This window comes from Euleptes europaea, chromosome 12 (genome assembly GCF_029931775.1).
Source record: "Euleptes europaea isolate rEulEur1 chromosome 12, rEulEur1.hap1, whole genome shotgun sequence".
Classification (NCBI taxonomy): domain Eukaryota; kingdom Metazoa; phylum Chordata; class Lepidosauria; order Squamata; family Sphaerodactylidae; genus Euleptes; species Euleptes europaea.
The window spans coordinates 5852032-5867513 of NC_079323.1; the positions used below are offsets into that span (position 1 = coordinate 5852032).

Consider the following 15482-nt stretch of genomic DNA (forward strand, 5'->3'; position numbering starts at 1 on the left):
ACACCAAGGAAGCCCAGGGCTGCTACTCAGAGGCAGGCAATGGCAAACCACCTCTGAAAGCCAGCGTGGTGCAGTGGTTAAGAGCGGCGGACTCTTATCTGGAGAACAGGGTTTGATTCCCTGCTCTTCCACATGAAGCCTGCTGGGTGATCCTGGGCTGGTCACAGTTCTCTCCGAACTCTCTCAGCCCCACCTACCTCACAAGGTGTTTGTTGTGAGGTGGGGAAGGTGATCATAAGCTGCTTTGAGACTTCTTAAAGGTAGAGAAAAGTGGGGTATTAAAAAACAACTAGGCTGAAGTGCCCCGCATATTTTTTTTAGTTCTTCACGCTGAACCGTCATTCCAGAAGCCACTGGGTGCTTTCACACGTACTGAATAATGCACTTTAACGATCGTTTGCAAGTGGATTTTGCCGTTTCACACAGTAAAATCCAGCTGCAAAGTGGATTGAAAGTGCATTATTCGGCATGTGTGAAAACACCTACTGCAAAGCCAGCGCATACCTGCTTCGCATTTAAGAGCCCCTTTAATACAACCTTTTTTATTTGCTCCGTCCCTGCCTCGAAGCATCCACTCAAGGAAGCATGAAGAATCACAGCCGTGGGTTAACAATGCAAATAATGCAAACGAGGTACAATGCAAACGATGATTGCTAATAGCTATGCAAACGAAGAAATTAAGGAGCAGGCGAGCGGGGGTGGAATTTGTTTAACTTTCTCCTCTTGCATCGGGACTGTGAATAGGCATTTTAAAGGTCAGATTTTTAAAAGGAGCTTTGAGCAAGCATCAAAACCGGCCCTGAATAAATGGCCCTACTCTTCTTCTCTGTGTGTCTCTGGCTTTGAATGGAGTCACTATAATTCAGCTGTGACTTTATGGCATTTCCACCATACTGGCATTCTGTAGAGAGCACAGGGAGGGTGGCAGGGAGGGAGAAGAACACCCCTCCAAAGATGCAAGCTGAAACAGATTAATTTAATCCAGCTTTTAAAATCCCTTTGGAAGCAGCCAAACCTCTCCCTCCCGGGGCCTCCAGCTGGCTGAGGACACGAAGCGAAAAAGTTTTGCACAGGCTTTAGGTCATTCCGCCCCGTGTGTTCCCAAGGCAAACACGCCACCCCAAACAAAAGAGGAACCAAGAAGGGATCTGTCAAGAAGGGAGGAGTGTTTGGAGAACTCAGCTGATCACTCCAGCTGTGGGTGGCGCTGCCAGGTCAATCTTTCCGAAGATTAGGAAATATATATATATATATATATGGAGGTCAAGTTGAACCAGGAAGGGAGATGCAGACAGAAGCAGCTTTTCCCCAGGTGCATTTCATCATGAAGCCTTCTACTGAATCAGACCCTTGGTCCATCGAAGTCAGTATTGTCCATCGAAGTAGTAGTATTGTCTACTCAGACCGGCAGCAGCTCTCCAGGGTCTCAGGCAGAGGTCTTTCACATCACCTACTTGCCTAGTCCCTTTAACTGGAGATGCCGGGGATTGAACGTGGGACCTTATGCGTGCCAACCAGATGCTCTACCACTGAGCCACAGCCCCTCATCAGCCCTTTGTTATGAGTTTGGTCTTAGCTCAACAGAAGCTTGTGCCTGGGTACGGGCCTTTAATTATTGGTTTCATCTATTTTTTCAGGCCCTGGGAGGATAGCTTGGTAAGCTTAACCCTCAAGGGCTCTTCTAAGGCTCCCTGGCTCCAGCATTTTGAACAGAAGCGATCACTTGTAGATTTGAAGGTGGAAGACCTTTACTCTTCTTCTGTAGATCAATGTAAAAAACATGTGGCCAAACTGATCTATGCTAGAGATAAGAATTAAAGAGTTACACTCATTTTGGGTTAAAATTAAATCAGAAGAGTTTCCATCTAGACATTAGGAACAATTGTCGAAGGCTTTCACAGTCAGAGTTCATTGGTTCTTGTAGGTTATCCGGGCTGTGTAACCGTGGTCTTGGAATTTTCTTTCCTGACGTTTCGCCAGCAACTGTGGCCGGCATCTTCAGAGGAGTAACACTGAAGGACAGTGTCTCTCAGTGTCAAGGGTGTAGGAAGAGTAATATATAGTCAGAAAGGGGTTGGGTTTGAGCTGAGTATTGTCCTGCAAAAGTATTGTCCTGTAAGTATCAAGATAATGTGCTAATGAGGGTATGGTATGTTAATATGGAACCATTGTATCCTGAAGTGATCCTGAACAGATCACTTCAGGATACAATGGTTCCATATTAACATACCATACCCTCATTAGCACATTATCTTGATACTTACAGGACAATACTTTTGCAGGACAATACTCAGCTCAAACCCAACCCCTTTCTGACTATATATTACTCTTCCTACACCCTTGACACTGAGAGACACTGTCCTTCAGTGTTACTCCTCTGAAGATGCCGGCCACAGTTGCTGGCGAAACGTCAGGAAAGAAAATTCCAAGACCACGGTTACACAGCCCGGATAACCTACAAGAACCAATTAGGAACAATTTTCTAACAGTTTGAGCGGTTCCTCAGTGGAACAGGCTTCCTCGGGAGGTGATGAGCTCTCCTTCCCTGGAGGTTTTTAAGCAGAGGCTAGATGGCTAACTGTCAGCAATGCTAATTCTATGACCTTAGGCAGTTCATGAGAGGGAGGGCATCTTGGCCATCTTGTGGGCACTGGGTGTGGGAGGTAGTTGTGAATTTCCTGCATTGTCCAGTGAGTTGGACTAGATGACTCTGGTGGTCCCTTCCAACTCTATGATTCTATGATGCACAGAGGACATGTTCGCGTGCCCTGTAGGGTTGCCAGGTCCCTCTCCACCATCGATGGGAAGTTTTGGGGCAGAGCCTGAGGAGGGTGGGGTTTGAGGAGGAACTTCAATGCCATAGAGTCCAATTGCCAAAGCAGCCATTTTCTTCAATTGAATGGATCTTTATCGGCTGGAGATCAGTTGTAATAGCAGGAGATCTCCAGCTAATACCTGGAAGTTGGTAACCCTAGTGCCCTTGTCCTGTTGTCCAAGGGTAATCTTCATTCCTATCTGGACTCTCTGGCTAGTCCAAAGTTAAGTAGAATCTTTATGCATTCAGGATTTAATTGCCCCTTTTCAATGGTTTTGCTGGGCTGTACGCTAAGGATCCCCTTTTCAGACCAGCTGTTTCTCTGCCCTCCTCAGTCAGTGGACTCCTTGGTACACATCCTTTTGCATTGTCCTTATGTGTACCAACTTAGGCTAAAATGGATTATACCATGTTTGAACAAATGGTCCACGTCTTCTTGAGCAACTTTGGAGCAAAATGTTCCGTTCCTCTTAAGAGGACTCTGACCCTCGGCGTACTTATTTTGTGGCTCGTTTTTTGGAGGCTGCAGAGAAGAGCCGAAGGCAGGTGTTTTTAGAGATGGGTCTTATTGAAGTTTTATGGTTTTATTGTTCAAGTCCTCGGTCTATGAACAGGGGGAAAGAGAGAGAGAGAGAGAGAGAGAGAGAGAAGCAGCTTTTAGAAGACAGATTCTCTCCCTGAAGTAGAACTTGGCATAGATGCAGAAGTCTATCTGGACATGCATTGCGTTATAGTGCGTGTTCCAGGGCGGGGCAGGCAGTGAAGTCCTGCTTTGCACTGCGTGAGAGGCGCTGACACATCCTGGAGACGGGTGACGGAACAAGACCCCTTGCCCTGACCTATTTAAGATCCCTTTAGCCAGATAATCGAACAGGGATGTCAACAAACAAATGTGTTCTGCCTCAGGGGGAAATGGCTCAGTGGCAGAGCATCTGCTTTGCATGCAGAAGGTCCCAGGTTCAATCCCCAGCATCTCCAATTAAAGGGAATAGGCAAGTAGGTGATGGGAAAGACCTGTCTGAGACCCTGGAGAGCCGCTGCCGGTCTGAGTGGACAATACTGACTTGTCTACTCAGTATGCCTGCCACAGCTGTTGGCGAAACATCAGGAAAGAAAATACCAAGACCACGGTCACACAGCCCGGATAACCTACAAGAACCAATGAATACTGACTTTGATGGCCCCAGGGTCTGATTCAGTATAAGGCAGCTTCATGTGTTCATGTGAAAACAGGGGGGGAAATAGATAAGGAGGGGCCATGGCTCAGTAGTAGGGCATCTGCTTGGCATGCAGAAGGTCCCAGGTTCAATCCCCGGCATCTCCAGTTAAAGGGACCAGGCAAGTCAGTGATGTGAAAGACCTCTGCCTGAGACCCTAGAGAGCCATGGAGGGGCTGTGGCTCAGTGGTAGAGCCTCTGCTTGGCATGCAGAAGGTCCCAGGTTCATTCCCCGGCATCTCCAGTTAAAGGGACTAGGCAGGTAGGTGATGGGAAAGACCTCTGCCTGAAATCCTGGAGAGCCACTGCCAGTCTGAGTAGACAGTACTGACTTTGATGGACCTTGATGGTCTGATTCAGTATAAGGCAGCTTCATGTGTTTTCCAACTAAAATAGTGGTCTTCAGCCTACGGGTTGGGACTTTCAGGTGAGTCGCAAACCCTTGTAGAACTGCCATTTGGAGAGGGGCAGCCACTTTATTTATTTAAAACATTTATTAGCCGACTTTCTACCTTACTGGAAGTCAAGACGACTTACAATGTAAATAATAGAATACATGAAAACTATGAGTTAAAAATCAACGATTTAAAGGCTGAAGAGCTACTCAGATGCAATCCTGAATAAAATAGTCATCAGCTGCATCCTAAAACATCAGGAGTGAGGGGGCTAGGCACACCTCCCTGGGGAGCTTGTTTCATAATCGTGGAGCTGCCACTGAAAAAGCCCTGTCTCGCGTGCCCACCAGACGAGCTTCTTTGGCCAATGAGACAGCCAGGAAGGCCTTTCTCTGTTATCTATCTGTCGTGGGATGAAATACTTCTTTTTGTCTGCTTCGAATCTCTCACCCACCAGCTTCAGCAGATGACCCCGCATTCTGGTATTATGAGAGAGGCAGAAAACCTTCTCCCTATCCACTCTCTCCATGCAGTGCATAATTTTATAGACCTCTATCATGTCTCCCCTTAACCGCCTTTTTTCTAAGCTAAACAGCTCTAAGCGTTTTAACTGCTCCTCATAGGGCGGTTGTTCTAGCCATAAGAACCTAAGAAAGGCCCTGCTGAATCATACCAAGGCCCATCAAGATCAGCAATCTGTTCACACAGTAGCCAACCGGGTGCCTCTAGGAAGCCCACAACTGCAGGAGCATTATCCTGCCTGTGCTCCAAAGCACCTAATATAACAGGCATGCTCCTCTGATCTAGAGAGAATAGGTATGCATCATGAATAGTATCCATTTTGACTAGTAGCCATGGATAGCCCTCTCCTCCGTGAACATGTCCACTCCCCTCTTCAAGCCTTCCAAGTTGGCAGCCATCCCCACATAATGGGGCAGGGAGTTCCACAATTTAACTACGCATTGTGTGAAAAAATACTTCCTTTTATCAGTTGTGAATCTCTCACCCTCCAGCTTCAGCAGATGACCCCGTGTTCTGTTTTTATGAGAGAGGGAGAAAAGCATCTCCCTGTCCACTCCACACCATGCATAATTTTACAGACCTCTATCATGTCTCCCCTTAACCACCTTCTTTCTAAGCTAATCAGCCCTAAGCGTTTTAACCTCACCTCATAGGGCAGTTGCTCCAGCCCCCTGAACCTCTGCTTCCCACTTGGCTTGAAAGCCCCTTACTGGAGTCACCTAAGTCACTTGCGACTTGATGGCACTTCAAACACACACACACAGACACACACACTTCTGTTCGTCACTTTATTGACCCAATGATGGTCTCCATGTTTCAATTTGTTACTCTGCACTTGTGAAGAGAGACATTCTACACAAATCTACAGTTTAAAGTAAAGCTCAGACAGTGGTACCACTGAATAAGTCTGATTGCCAAGTCTTCAGCGAATGGGGTGGAAATTCTCCAGAACTTCTGCCATGGTTTTCTTTTCTACGGAAAGAAGAACGCTGTTGAAGAATCTGATTCAGAAGCATTTGAAAGCCAAACAATAGAAGAAGGGGGGGTTTCCACAGAAAATAAGGCAGAACAACTCAGTTTCAAAACCTAACCCTACCAAAATCACATAAATCAGGCGAAGCAGAAGAGTTGGTTTTTATATGCTGGTTTTCTCTACCACTTAAGAATCAAACCGGCTTACAATCACCTTCCCTCCCCACCCCCACAACAGATGACACCCTGTGAGGTAGGTGGGGCTGAGAGAGCTCTAAGAGAACTGTGACTAGCCCAAGGTCACCCAGCTGGCTTCGTGCGCAGGAGTGGGGAAACAAATCCAGTTCACCAGATTAGCCTCCGCTGCTCATACGGAGGAGGGGGGGAATCAAACCCGGTTCTCCAGAGTCCACCGCTCCAAACCCCCGCTCCTAACCACTACACCACGCTGGCTCTCCAGGCAAAGCAGCGATTCTGCAGCAGGAATAAAAAATTCTGCAACAAGGATTTAGCAGCACACTGATGCAATTACACGGACACTTTACCACAGCTTGAACTGTTCACATAGACTGATTCAATCCACTATTCGGAAAGCTTAAAACTTAGGCTGGGGTCCCCAAGCTTTATGAGCCAGAGAGTACCTTTGGCATTGTGACACAAGGTGGTGGACACAACCACAAAATGGCTGCCACAGGAGGAGGCGCCAACCACACAGAAGAAACTCCAAGTGTAGGGGAGAAGGGGTGGGGTGGGGACTTTAAAAACACAGTGGGAAAGAGGAGAGGATAAAAACAATACTGTTGGCAGCTGCCACTGAAACCATTTTATGTTGATCTGCCCAGCCAATCAGATCTCCCGTGGCCGACCAGAAGGCGTGCTACACCTGGCCCCATCTGCTTTCTAAAAAACACTTGGGGGGCACCAGGGAAGGTCTTGGTGGGCACCAAGGCGCCCATGGGTCACCTCGCTGGGGACCCCCTAAACTGGGCGGTGCAATTTGCCACTAGCCTAACCTACCACCCAGGGTTGTGCAGGGGGTTGGACTAGATGACCCTGGCGGTCCCTTCCAACTCTATGATTCTATGTTGTTGTGAGGATAAAATGAAGAAGAGGGGAATGGCGGAAGGTGCTCTGGGGCCCCACCGGGGGAGAAAAGGGCGGTATAAATGAAAGTACACAAACAAAATCATGCTGTTTGAGAATCGCTGGTATCTCTCAACAGATTCTAAAACGTGCAATTAGCTGTCACCCCAGGTGACCAAACTGCGTCACGTCTGTGGCCCCGTCTGAAGCAGCTGAGAATAAACCTACCCGTGGCCTTAAAATCCTCGGGATGACGCCGGATATAATCGGCCATGTCTCGGTCTCTTTTAGCGTTGCAGTAAGCTGCTCGCCTGGTCAGGTAATGGCCGACATAAAATCCCACAGAAGCAGCATAGAGTTGTCTGGGGATACCTGGAATGTGACAAGGGAAAAAAAGAAGGGAGAATGGAATTGGAAAGGGTAAATGGAGCAGATCTGCAAAAACCTATACAACACAGAAAACCTATACAGCACTGGAGGAGGAGTTGGTTTTTATATGCGGACTTTCTCTACCACTTAAGGAGAATCAAACCGGCTTACAGTCACCTTCCCTTCCCCACAACAGACACCCTGTGAGGTAGGTGGAGCTGAGAGAGTGTAACTAGCCCAAGGTCACCCAGCTGGCTTCATGTGGAAGAGTGGGGAAACCAACCCGGTTCACTAGATTAGAGTCCACCGCTCATGTGGAGGAGTGGGGAATCAAACCTGGTTTTCCAGATCAGAGTCCACCATGGACTCTGGAGAACAGGGTTCGATTCCCCACTCCTCCACATGAGCGGGGAACGCTAATCTGGTGAACCAGGTTGGTTTTCCCCACTCCTCCACATGAAACCAGCTGGATGCCCTTGGGCTAGTCACAGCTCTCTCAGCCCCACCTACCTCACAGGGTGTCTGTTGTGGGGAGCGGAAGGGAAGGTGATTGCAAGCCCGTTTGATTCTGCCTGAAGTGGTAGAGAAAGTCGGCATATTAAAAAAACAAACCCAAACCAACCACCAGTGACCCCTTCTCCATGCCCAGAAGATGGCCAAAAAAAAAAAAAAAAACACCCTCCAGGATCCCTGGCCAATCTGGCCTGGAGGAAAATGGCTTCCTGACCCCAAAGTGGCAATCGGCACTACCCTGGGCATGCAAGAAAGGGCCACGAGAGCCAAACACTGACGCAACCCTTCCTTCCCTCCCTCTCATTATCTGCTTAAGGTCACAGAATCAGCATTGCTGCCAGATGGCCATCTAGCCTCTGCTTAAAAACCTCCAATAGGCCATTCCTGTCATTTGTTTTAGTTCATTTTGGACTTGTGAGGGAGAAAAAAGTCCAGTTGAGAAATCCCCCAGGGTGAACTAAAACAAATGACCTATTGGGAACTATGGGAGAGGCTTGAAGGCCCATTGGATGCATTGGGATCCCGGAATAGCAAATGACTTGCATAGACTCCATAGAGTTTGGGGAGGGGAAGTACCTCAGTGATATAATGCTATAGAGCCCACCCTCCAAAGCAGCCATTTTGTCCAGGAGAACCGATCTTGGTCACCTGGAGATAAACTGTAATAGCGGGAGATCTCCAGATATGTGGAAATTGGCAACCCTAACCGTATGGCAGTGAGTTCCTTAAGACAAAAAGCCTCATAGGCACAACCTTTTCTGCCCACCCTTCCACCCCAGTCTGGGGCTAAAGCTTCCTACACCTTGTGGTGGTGAGTTCCACAAGACAACTATCCCCCCTTAGGCGCAGCCTTTTCACCCCACCCCCATTCTGGGGCTGAAGCTTCCTACACCCTGCAGCAGTGAGTTCCCCAAGACAACTATCCTTCCTTAGGCGCAGCCTTTTCTCCCCACCTCCAGTCTAGGGCTGAGGCTTCCGACACCTTGTGGGGGGAGTTCCCCAAGACAACTATCCTCCCCTTAGGAACAACCTGTTCGCCCCACCTCCAATCTGGGGCTGAGGGTTCCCACTCCTTGCAGCCCTGAGTTCCATAAGACAGCAAGCCCCTTAGGCAGAGCCTTTTCTCCCCACCTCCAATCTGGGGCTGATGCATCCAACACCTTGTGGCGACGAGTTCCAGAAGACAACTACCCACCCCCTTAGGCACAGCCTGTTCTCCCCACCTCCAATCTAGGGGCTGAGGGTTCCCACTCCTTGTAGCAACTAGACCCACACGACAGCAAGCCCCTTAGGCAGAGCCTTTTCTCCCCACCCATAGTTGGGGCTGAGGGCTCCCACTCCTTGTAGCAAGGAGTTCCACAAGACAGCTATCTCCCCGCCCCCTTAGGCGCAGCCTGTTCTCCCCACCACCAATCTGGGGCTAAGGGTTCCCACTCCTTGCAGCACTGAGTTCCATAAGACAGCACGCCCCTTAGGCAGAGCCTTTTCTCCCCACCTCCAATCTGGGGCTGAGGCATCCAACACCTTGTGGCGGTGAGTTCCAGAAGACAACTACCCACCCCCTTAGGCAGAGCCTTTTCTCCCCACCTCCAATCTGGGGCTGAGGCATCCAACACCTTGTGGCAGTGAGTTCCACAAGACAACTACCCGCCCCCTTAGGCGCAGCCTGTTCTCCCCACCTCCAATCTGGGGTTGAGGACTCCCACTCCTTGTAGCAAGGAGTTCCACAAGACAGCAAGCCCCTTAGGCAGAGCCTTTTCTCCCCACCTCCAATCAGAGGTCGAGGACTCCCACTCCTTGCAGCAAGGAGTTCCACAAGACAGCTATCTCCCCACCCCCTTAGGCAGAGCCTTTTCTCCCCACCTCCAATCAGAGGTCGAGGACTCCCACTCCTTGCAGCAAGGAGTTCCACAAGACAGCAAGCCCCTTAGGCAGAGCCTGTTCTCCCCACCTCCAATCAGAGGTCGAGGACTCCCACTCCTTGCAGCAAGGAGTTCCACAAGACAGCTATCTCCCCACCCCCTTAGGCAGAGCCTTTTCTCCCCACCTCCAATCAGAGGTCGAGGACTCCCACTCCTTGCAGCAAGGAGTTCCACAAGACAGCAAGCCCCTTAGGCAGAGCCTGTTCTCCCCACCTCCAATCTGGGGTTGAGGACTCCCACTCCTTGTAGCAAGGAGTTCCACAAGACAGCAAGCCCCTTAGGCAGAGCCTTTTCTCCCCACCTCCAATCAGAGGTCGAGGACTCCCACTCCTTGCAGCAAGGAGTTCCACAAGACAGCTATCTCCCCGCCCCCTTAGGCAGAGCCTTTTTCTCCCAACCCTAGTCTGGAGCTGAGGCATCCAACACCTTGTGGCCGTGAGTTCCACAAGGCAACCCCCCACCCCCAATCTGGGGCTGAGGGCTCCCACTCCTTGTCGCAAGGAGTTCCGCAAGACAGCTATCCTCCCCGCCCCCTTAGGCGCGTCCTATTTTCCTCCCCCGCCCACCGAGGCTCACCCCCCACCCCCCACCCCCCACCCCCGTTTTCCGGACGGGGCTCCCGGCACCGACCCGACCCCAGGATGGGCCTGTGGTGGATGGCGTTGGAGACCAAGGCGACGGCCCAGCCGACGAAGGCCATGTAGAGCGAGCCCCCGTTGAGGAGCGGCGGAGGCGGCAGCGAGCGCGCCTCGTCCGGCAGCCGCAGCCACAGCTCGTAGCCCATGGCGGACGCCGCCCGGGGGAAGGACGCGGCGACGCACCGGCCCGCCGCCCAAGCCCCGCCCCCCGCCGCCCAGCAGCCCAAGGGCACGGCGCGGTCCGGCACTCCACGCCCGCCGGCCCCCCCCCCGCCGCCAGCACGAAGGTTCCGGGGCTCTTCGGTTCCGCCCTCTCCCCTCGTCCCACAGGACTTGGTGGCGGTTGCCAACCTCCAGGTCCGTTAGGAAATCAACCGCCCGCGAGCTCAAGGATATCACAAGACTCTTATAATTGTTTTACAGATTTCTCTTTTTTTTTAAAAAAATTTATTTATATTATTAGAGGGTGTGTGTTGTGTGTTAAGTGCCGTCAAGTCGCTTCCGACTCATGGCGGCCCTATGAATGAAAGTCCTCCAAAATGTCCTGTCTTTGACAGCCTCGCTCAGATCTTGCAAATTGAAGGCTGTGGCTTCCTTTATTGAGTCAATCCATCTCTTGTTGGGTCTTCCTCTTTTCCTGCTGCCCTCAACTGATTGTCTTTTCCAGTGACTCTTGTCGTCTCATGACGTGACCAAAATACGACAGCCTCAGTTTAGTCATTTTAGCTTCTAGGGTCAGTTCAGGCTTGATTTGATCTATAACCCACTGATTTGTCTTTTTGGCAGTCCACAGTATCCGTAACCCTCTCCTCCAACACCACATTTCAAAGGAATCTATTTTCTTCCTATCAGCTTTCTCCATTGTCCAGCTTTCACACCCATACATAGTAATAGGGAATATGATGGCATGAATTAATTTGATCTTGGTGGCCAGAGTCACATCCTTACACTTCAGAATCTTTTCTAGCTCCTTCATGGCTGCCCTTCCCAGTCTCAATCTCCTTCTGATTTCTTGGCTGCAGTCTCCCTTTTGGTTGATGGTGGAGCCAAGGAATAGAAAGTCTTGAACAATTTTCAATTTCCTCATTGTCAACCTTAAAGTTGTGTAATTCTCCTGTAGTCATTACTTTTGTTTTCTTGATGTTCAGCTGTAGTCCTGCTTTGGCACTTTCTCTTTTAACTATTAGAGGGTACAGGAAAAGAAAAGGGAAGGGGTAAATGTTGTCATTGCAAAAACAACACAGTCTTGTTAAATAGTTTCTAATAAAACATAGTCACAGAGTATTTTTGATTTGTCATACTTGCATCAAATTACTTTCTAATGTTTTTAAATGTTCATGTTCTGCTTGGCAGTTAGTTAGAGTAGGAAAATATAATACAAAGTTTGTTATAGTGTTTAAACATAATTCATTTAAGTTAGCCGCATTTCATATAAGTATAAAAAGACGCCCACTTCTCCTCGAATTGCTCAGTAGATTCACTAAGTTTAGGGTTTAATTCAAAAGTCATTTTGGCCATAGTTGCATATTCCAAATGTTTTTCTTTCCAGTCATCAATTTCGGGTATGTGAGGTTGTTTCCAGGTTCTTAACACAGTGTGAATTCTCGTTTTGAAAGGCCTGTGTTATCGCATGCGTTTCCAGTGGCAATAACGCAGTAGGAGGTTGAGAGTTCAAAGCAGTCGGTTTATTAGGCCCCATAGACACACCGGGTGAGAACTGCCCCCAATGCGCAGGACAATTCACACACCAGAACAAACGATTGCAACAACATTGTCGAAGGCTTTCACGGTCAGAGTTCATTGGTTCTTGTGGGTTATCCAGGCTGTGTGACCGTGGTCTTGGTATTTTCTTTCCTGACGTTTCGCCAGCAGCTGTGGCCGGCATCTTCAGAGGAGTAACACTGAAGGCAATGGCAAAACACCCCGTAAACAAGGGTTGCCAACCTCCAGGTAGCTAAACAAAAAATATTCACATATACTATAAGATTAAGCTGTAGTAAACAATAGTAAGGGGCTCTCGATGATTGAACAAAGTCACAAAGTATTCAAATTCACATACAACAATTTACTATGTCAATATTATCACACTAAGACAACAAAGTGCAAGGTGAAAAAATCAAAGTGTAACTAATATGCAACATACAAAACAGTGTAACAATGGTTCTTGTCGGTTATCCGGGCTGTGAGACCGTGGTCCAGCAGCTGTGGCATGCATCTTCAGAGGAGCAACACTGAAGGACAGTGTCTCTCAGTGTCAAGTGTGTAGGAAGAGTAATATATAGTCAGAAAGGGGTTGGGTTTGAGCTGAATCATTGTCCTGCAAAAAGTATCAAAGGTAATCATTGTCCTGCAAAAGTACCTTTGATACTTTTTGCAGGACAGTGACTCAGCTCAAACCCAACCCCCTTCTGACTATATATTACTCTTCCTACACACTTGACACTGAGAGACACTGTCCTTCAGTGTTACTCCTCTGAAGATGCCGGCCACAGCTGCTGGCAAAACGTCAGGAAAGAAAATACCAAGACCACGGTTACACAGCCCGGATAACCTACAAGAACCAATGATTGCAACAACGTTTATAACTTCTGGTCAGGGGTGTAGATTCACTGCACATTGGTTGTCTACTTCACTCTAATTAGCATAGCGTATTAGATATTGGCTGAAGCTGTCTCTAAGCAAGCACTAGGTCCACATTCCTAAGTATGAAGGTAAGACTCTGTTTGCCAGGCAGCAATGTATTCTTTTGTTCTGGCAGCTCATAATGGCATCTGCCAGACTCATGCTAACTTAAATGATCACACATCTGTTCCAAGGATCAATACTTCACCCCTTATACCTGGGGCTGCAAGTCAACTCCATATATATGTGCTCTCACATGGCATTGTGCTAGATGCTAATCCTTGTGTTCTGGGCTTAGCATTTTTATAAGTGCGAGTATGCGAACTGAGCATAAAAGCATACGTTTCCAATACATTTCCCATAGCATATAATGATTTCAGGCATTACAATTTCAGTATGCTTTATAAATATGTACACAAACAAACAATTTCTTAGGCTTTGACGACCTCGCCTCGTGGTGAGAGGCGAAGAGTTCTAGCAGCCTTTGTGCACACTCAGGGCGCCGTTGCGATCTTCATTGACGCGGCCGCTTTTGCTTTAGCGTCCTGGTTTGAACTCATACTTACCAACTCGCTTTGGGATCTTTATATCACGCTCTCCTTTTCTTTATTGGCATCGTCAAAGCCTATGAAATTGTTTGTGTACATATTTATAAAGCATGCTGAAATGAGAATTCACACTGTATTAAGAAATTGGTAAAACAATTATGAGTATTGTGATATATTGAGCTCGTGTGCTGTTGATTTCCTAACTACTTGTATTACAGCACCTTTGGTTTGTTTCTTGGTTGTAACCTCCAGGTACGAGCTGGAGATCTCCTGCTATTGCAAATGATCTCCAGCTGACGGAGACCTAATATAATAGCCATGCTCCTCTGATCCAGGGGAGAATAGGTATGCATCATGACTAGTATTCATTTTGACTAGTAGCCATGGATAGCCCTCTCCTCCATGAACATGTCCACTCCCCTCTGAAAGCCTTCCAAGTTGGCAGCCACCACCACATCCTGGGGCAGGGAGTTCCACAATTTGACTGAGCGTTGTGTGAAGAAATACTTCCTTTTATCTGTTTTATCTCGGGCCAGGATTTTAACAATTTGGGAATCGAAACGGCGGGGGCTCTGTGAACCACCGTTCTGGCGTGGGTGGGAGATCCAACAGGGAGGGGAGCAACAGGCAGGAATCAAGCAGGTGACGCCTATGGTGGAGGGAGGAGTCATGTTAAGGTTGCCAGCACCAGGTTGGGAAATACCTGTTGCTCTTTCCTACAATTTAGATGATAAATAGTTCACACAGACCTCAATTCTGTTCTCTTTATAAAGAGAGAACTGAGATCCAGTGTGTTATAGTGGTTTGACTGTCAGACTAGGATTTGGAAGACCCAGGTTCGAATCCCCACTTTGCCATGGATGTTTGCTGTGTGCCTTTGGGTCAGTCACGCATACCTAACTACCTCGCAGGGTGGTTGTAAGGATAAAATGGAGGAGAGGCGGACAGTATAAACTGCTTTGGGTCTTCCTCACGGGGGAGAATGGCGAGGTATAAATGAAGTAACTAAAATAAAAAAATAAAAATAAAGCACATTCTGGAGAGGAAAAATCTTCAAAGAGATGGAAAGCTGAAGCTAGTAAGCACCATTGAAATAAAAGAAATGGGTGGGGGGAATAAATGAGGAGGGGCTGTGGCTCAGTGGTAGAGCATCTGTTTGGCATGCAGAAGGTTCCAGGTTCAATCCCTGGCATCTCCAGTTAAAGGGACTAGGCAGGTAGGTGATGTGAAAGACCTCTCTACCTGAGACCCTGGAGAGCAGCTGCCAGTCTGTGCAGACAATACTGACTTTCATGGACTGAGGGTCTGATTCAGCATTAGGCAGCTTCATGTGTTAATGTGAAAAAAATTAGTGTGGAGAATTCTTGCCTTTGTGTTTCATACCAGAACAATTATCATTACGAAATCTATAAATGCGCGAATGCCTGCCACTCTTTCCCATCCGTCATCTCTCCCTAATCTCATTAAAAAAATAATCTCAAACTTTCTGCTACTTTCAGCAAGTAGGGGAAAGGGAAAACATCAGTGCATCTGGCATTCATTTTAAGGGTTACTGGAACCACAAAGTATTGTGGGAAAAGGGGTGGAATTATGCAGATCACAGACCAATGGCTTTAGCAGCTGTGGCGACCAAATTCATGAAAGAGACGAGGTGGAGAGAATCTACAAACTGCGAGATTAAAATGTCTGGTAGGAAGCTGTTGACCTGGAGAAGGGGAAAGTAGTATAATTTGCAATAAAATCTGGAGAGATCGTGAACCTGACTGTCTTGGCTGTGGCGTAGAGACGTTAAGACAGAACGGTGCTCTCCGAGATGGGAAATCACAACGGGGCATTACGTATGGCCGTTTCCCAAGGTGTTTCTTT

At 48.1% G+C, this 15482-nt stretch overlaps 1 protein-coding gene across 1 annotated transcript; it reads right to left on the bottom strand.

Annotated features, from left to right (window-relative positions):
- Positions 1-5871: 5871 nt before the first annotated feature.
- Positions 5872-10592, bottom strand: NDUFC2 (NADH:ubiquinone oxidoreductase subunit C2). Its single transcript, XM_056858742.1, has 3 exons — positions 10439-10592; positions 7233-7376; positions 5872-5921 (listed from the first exon to the last, which is right to left on the bottom strand). The coding sequence occupies exons 1-3, from the start codon at positions 10590-10592 to the stop codon at positions 5872-5874; spliced, it is 348 nt and encodes a 115-aa protein (XP_056714720.1).
- Between the last annotated feature and the right edge of the window lie 4890 nt (positions 10593-15482).

Bases quoted from the DNA above. Each gene is read 5' to 3' on its own strand.
- NDUFC2 (XM_056858742.1), bottom strand. From the start codon at position 10,592: ATGGGCTACGAGCTGTGGCTGCGGCTGCCGGACGAGGCGCGCTCGCTG. The intron at 7,377-10,438 runs GTCGGTGCCGGG...GTCACATTCCAG, and splicing joins CAGGCCCATCCTGGGGTCGG to GTATCCCCAGACAACTCTAT. The intron at 5,922-7,232 runs GTAGGTTTATTC...TTCTTTCCGTAG, and splicing joins CGAGGATTTTAAGGCCACGG to AAAAGAAAACCATGGCAGAA.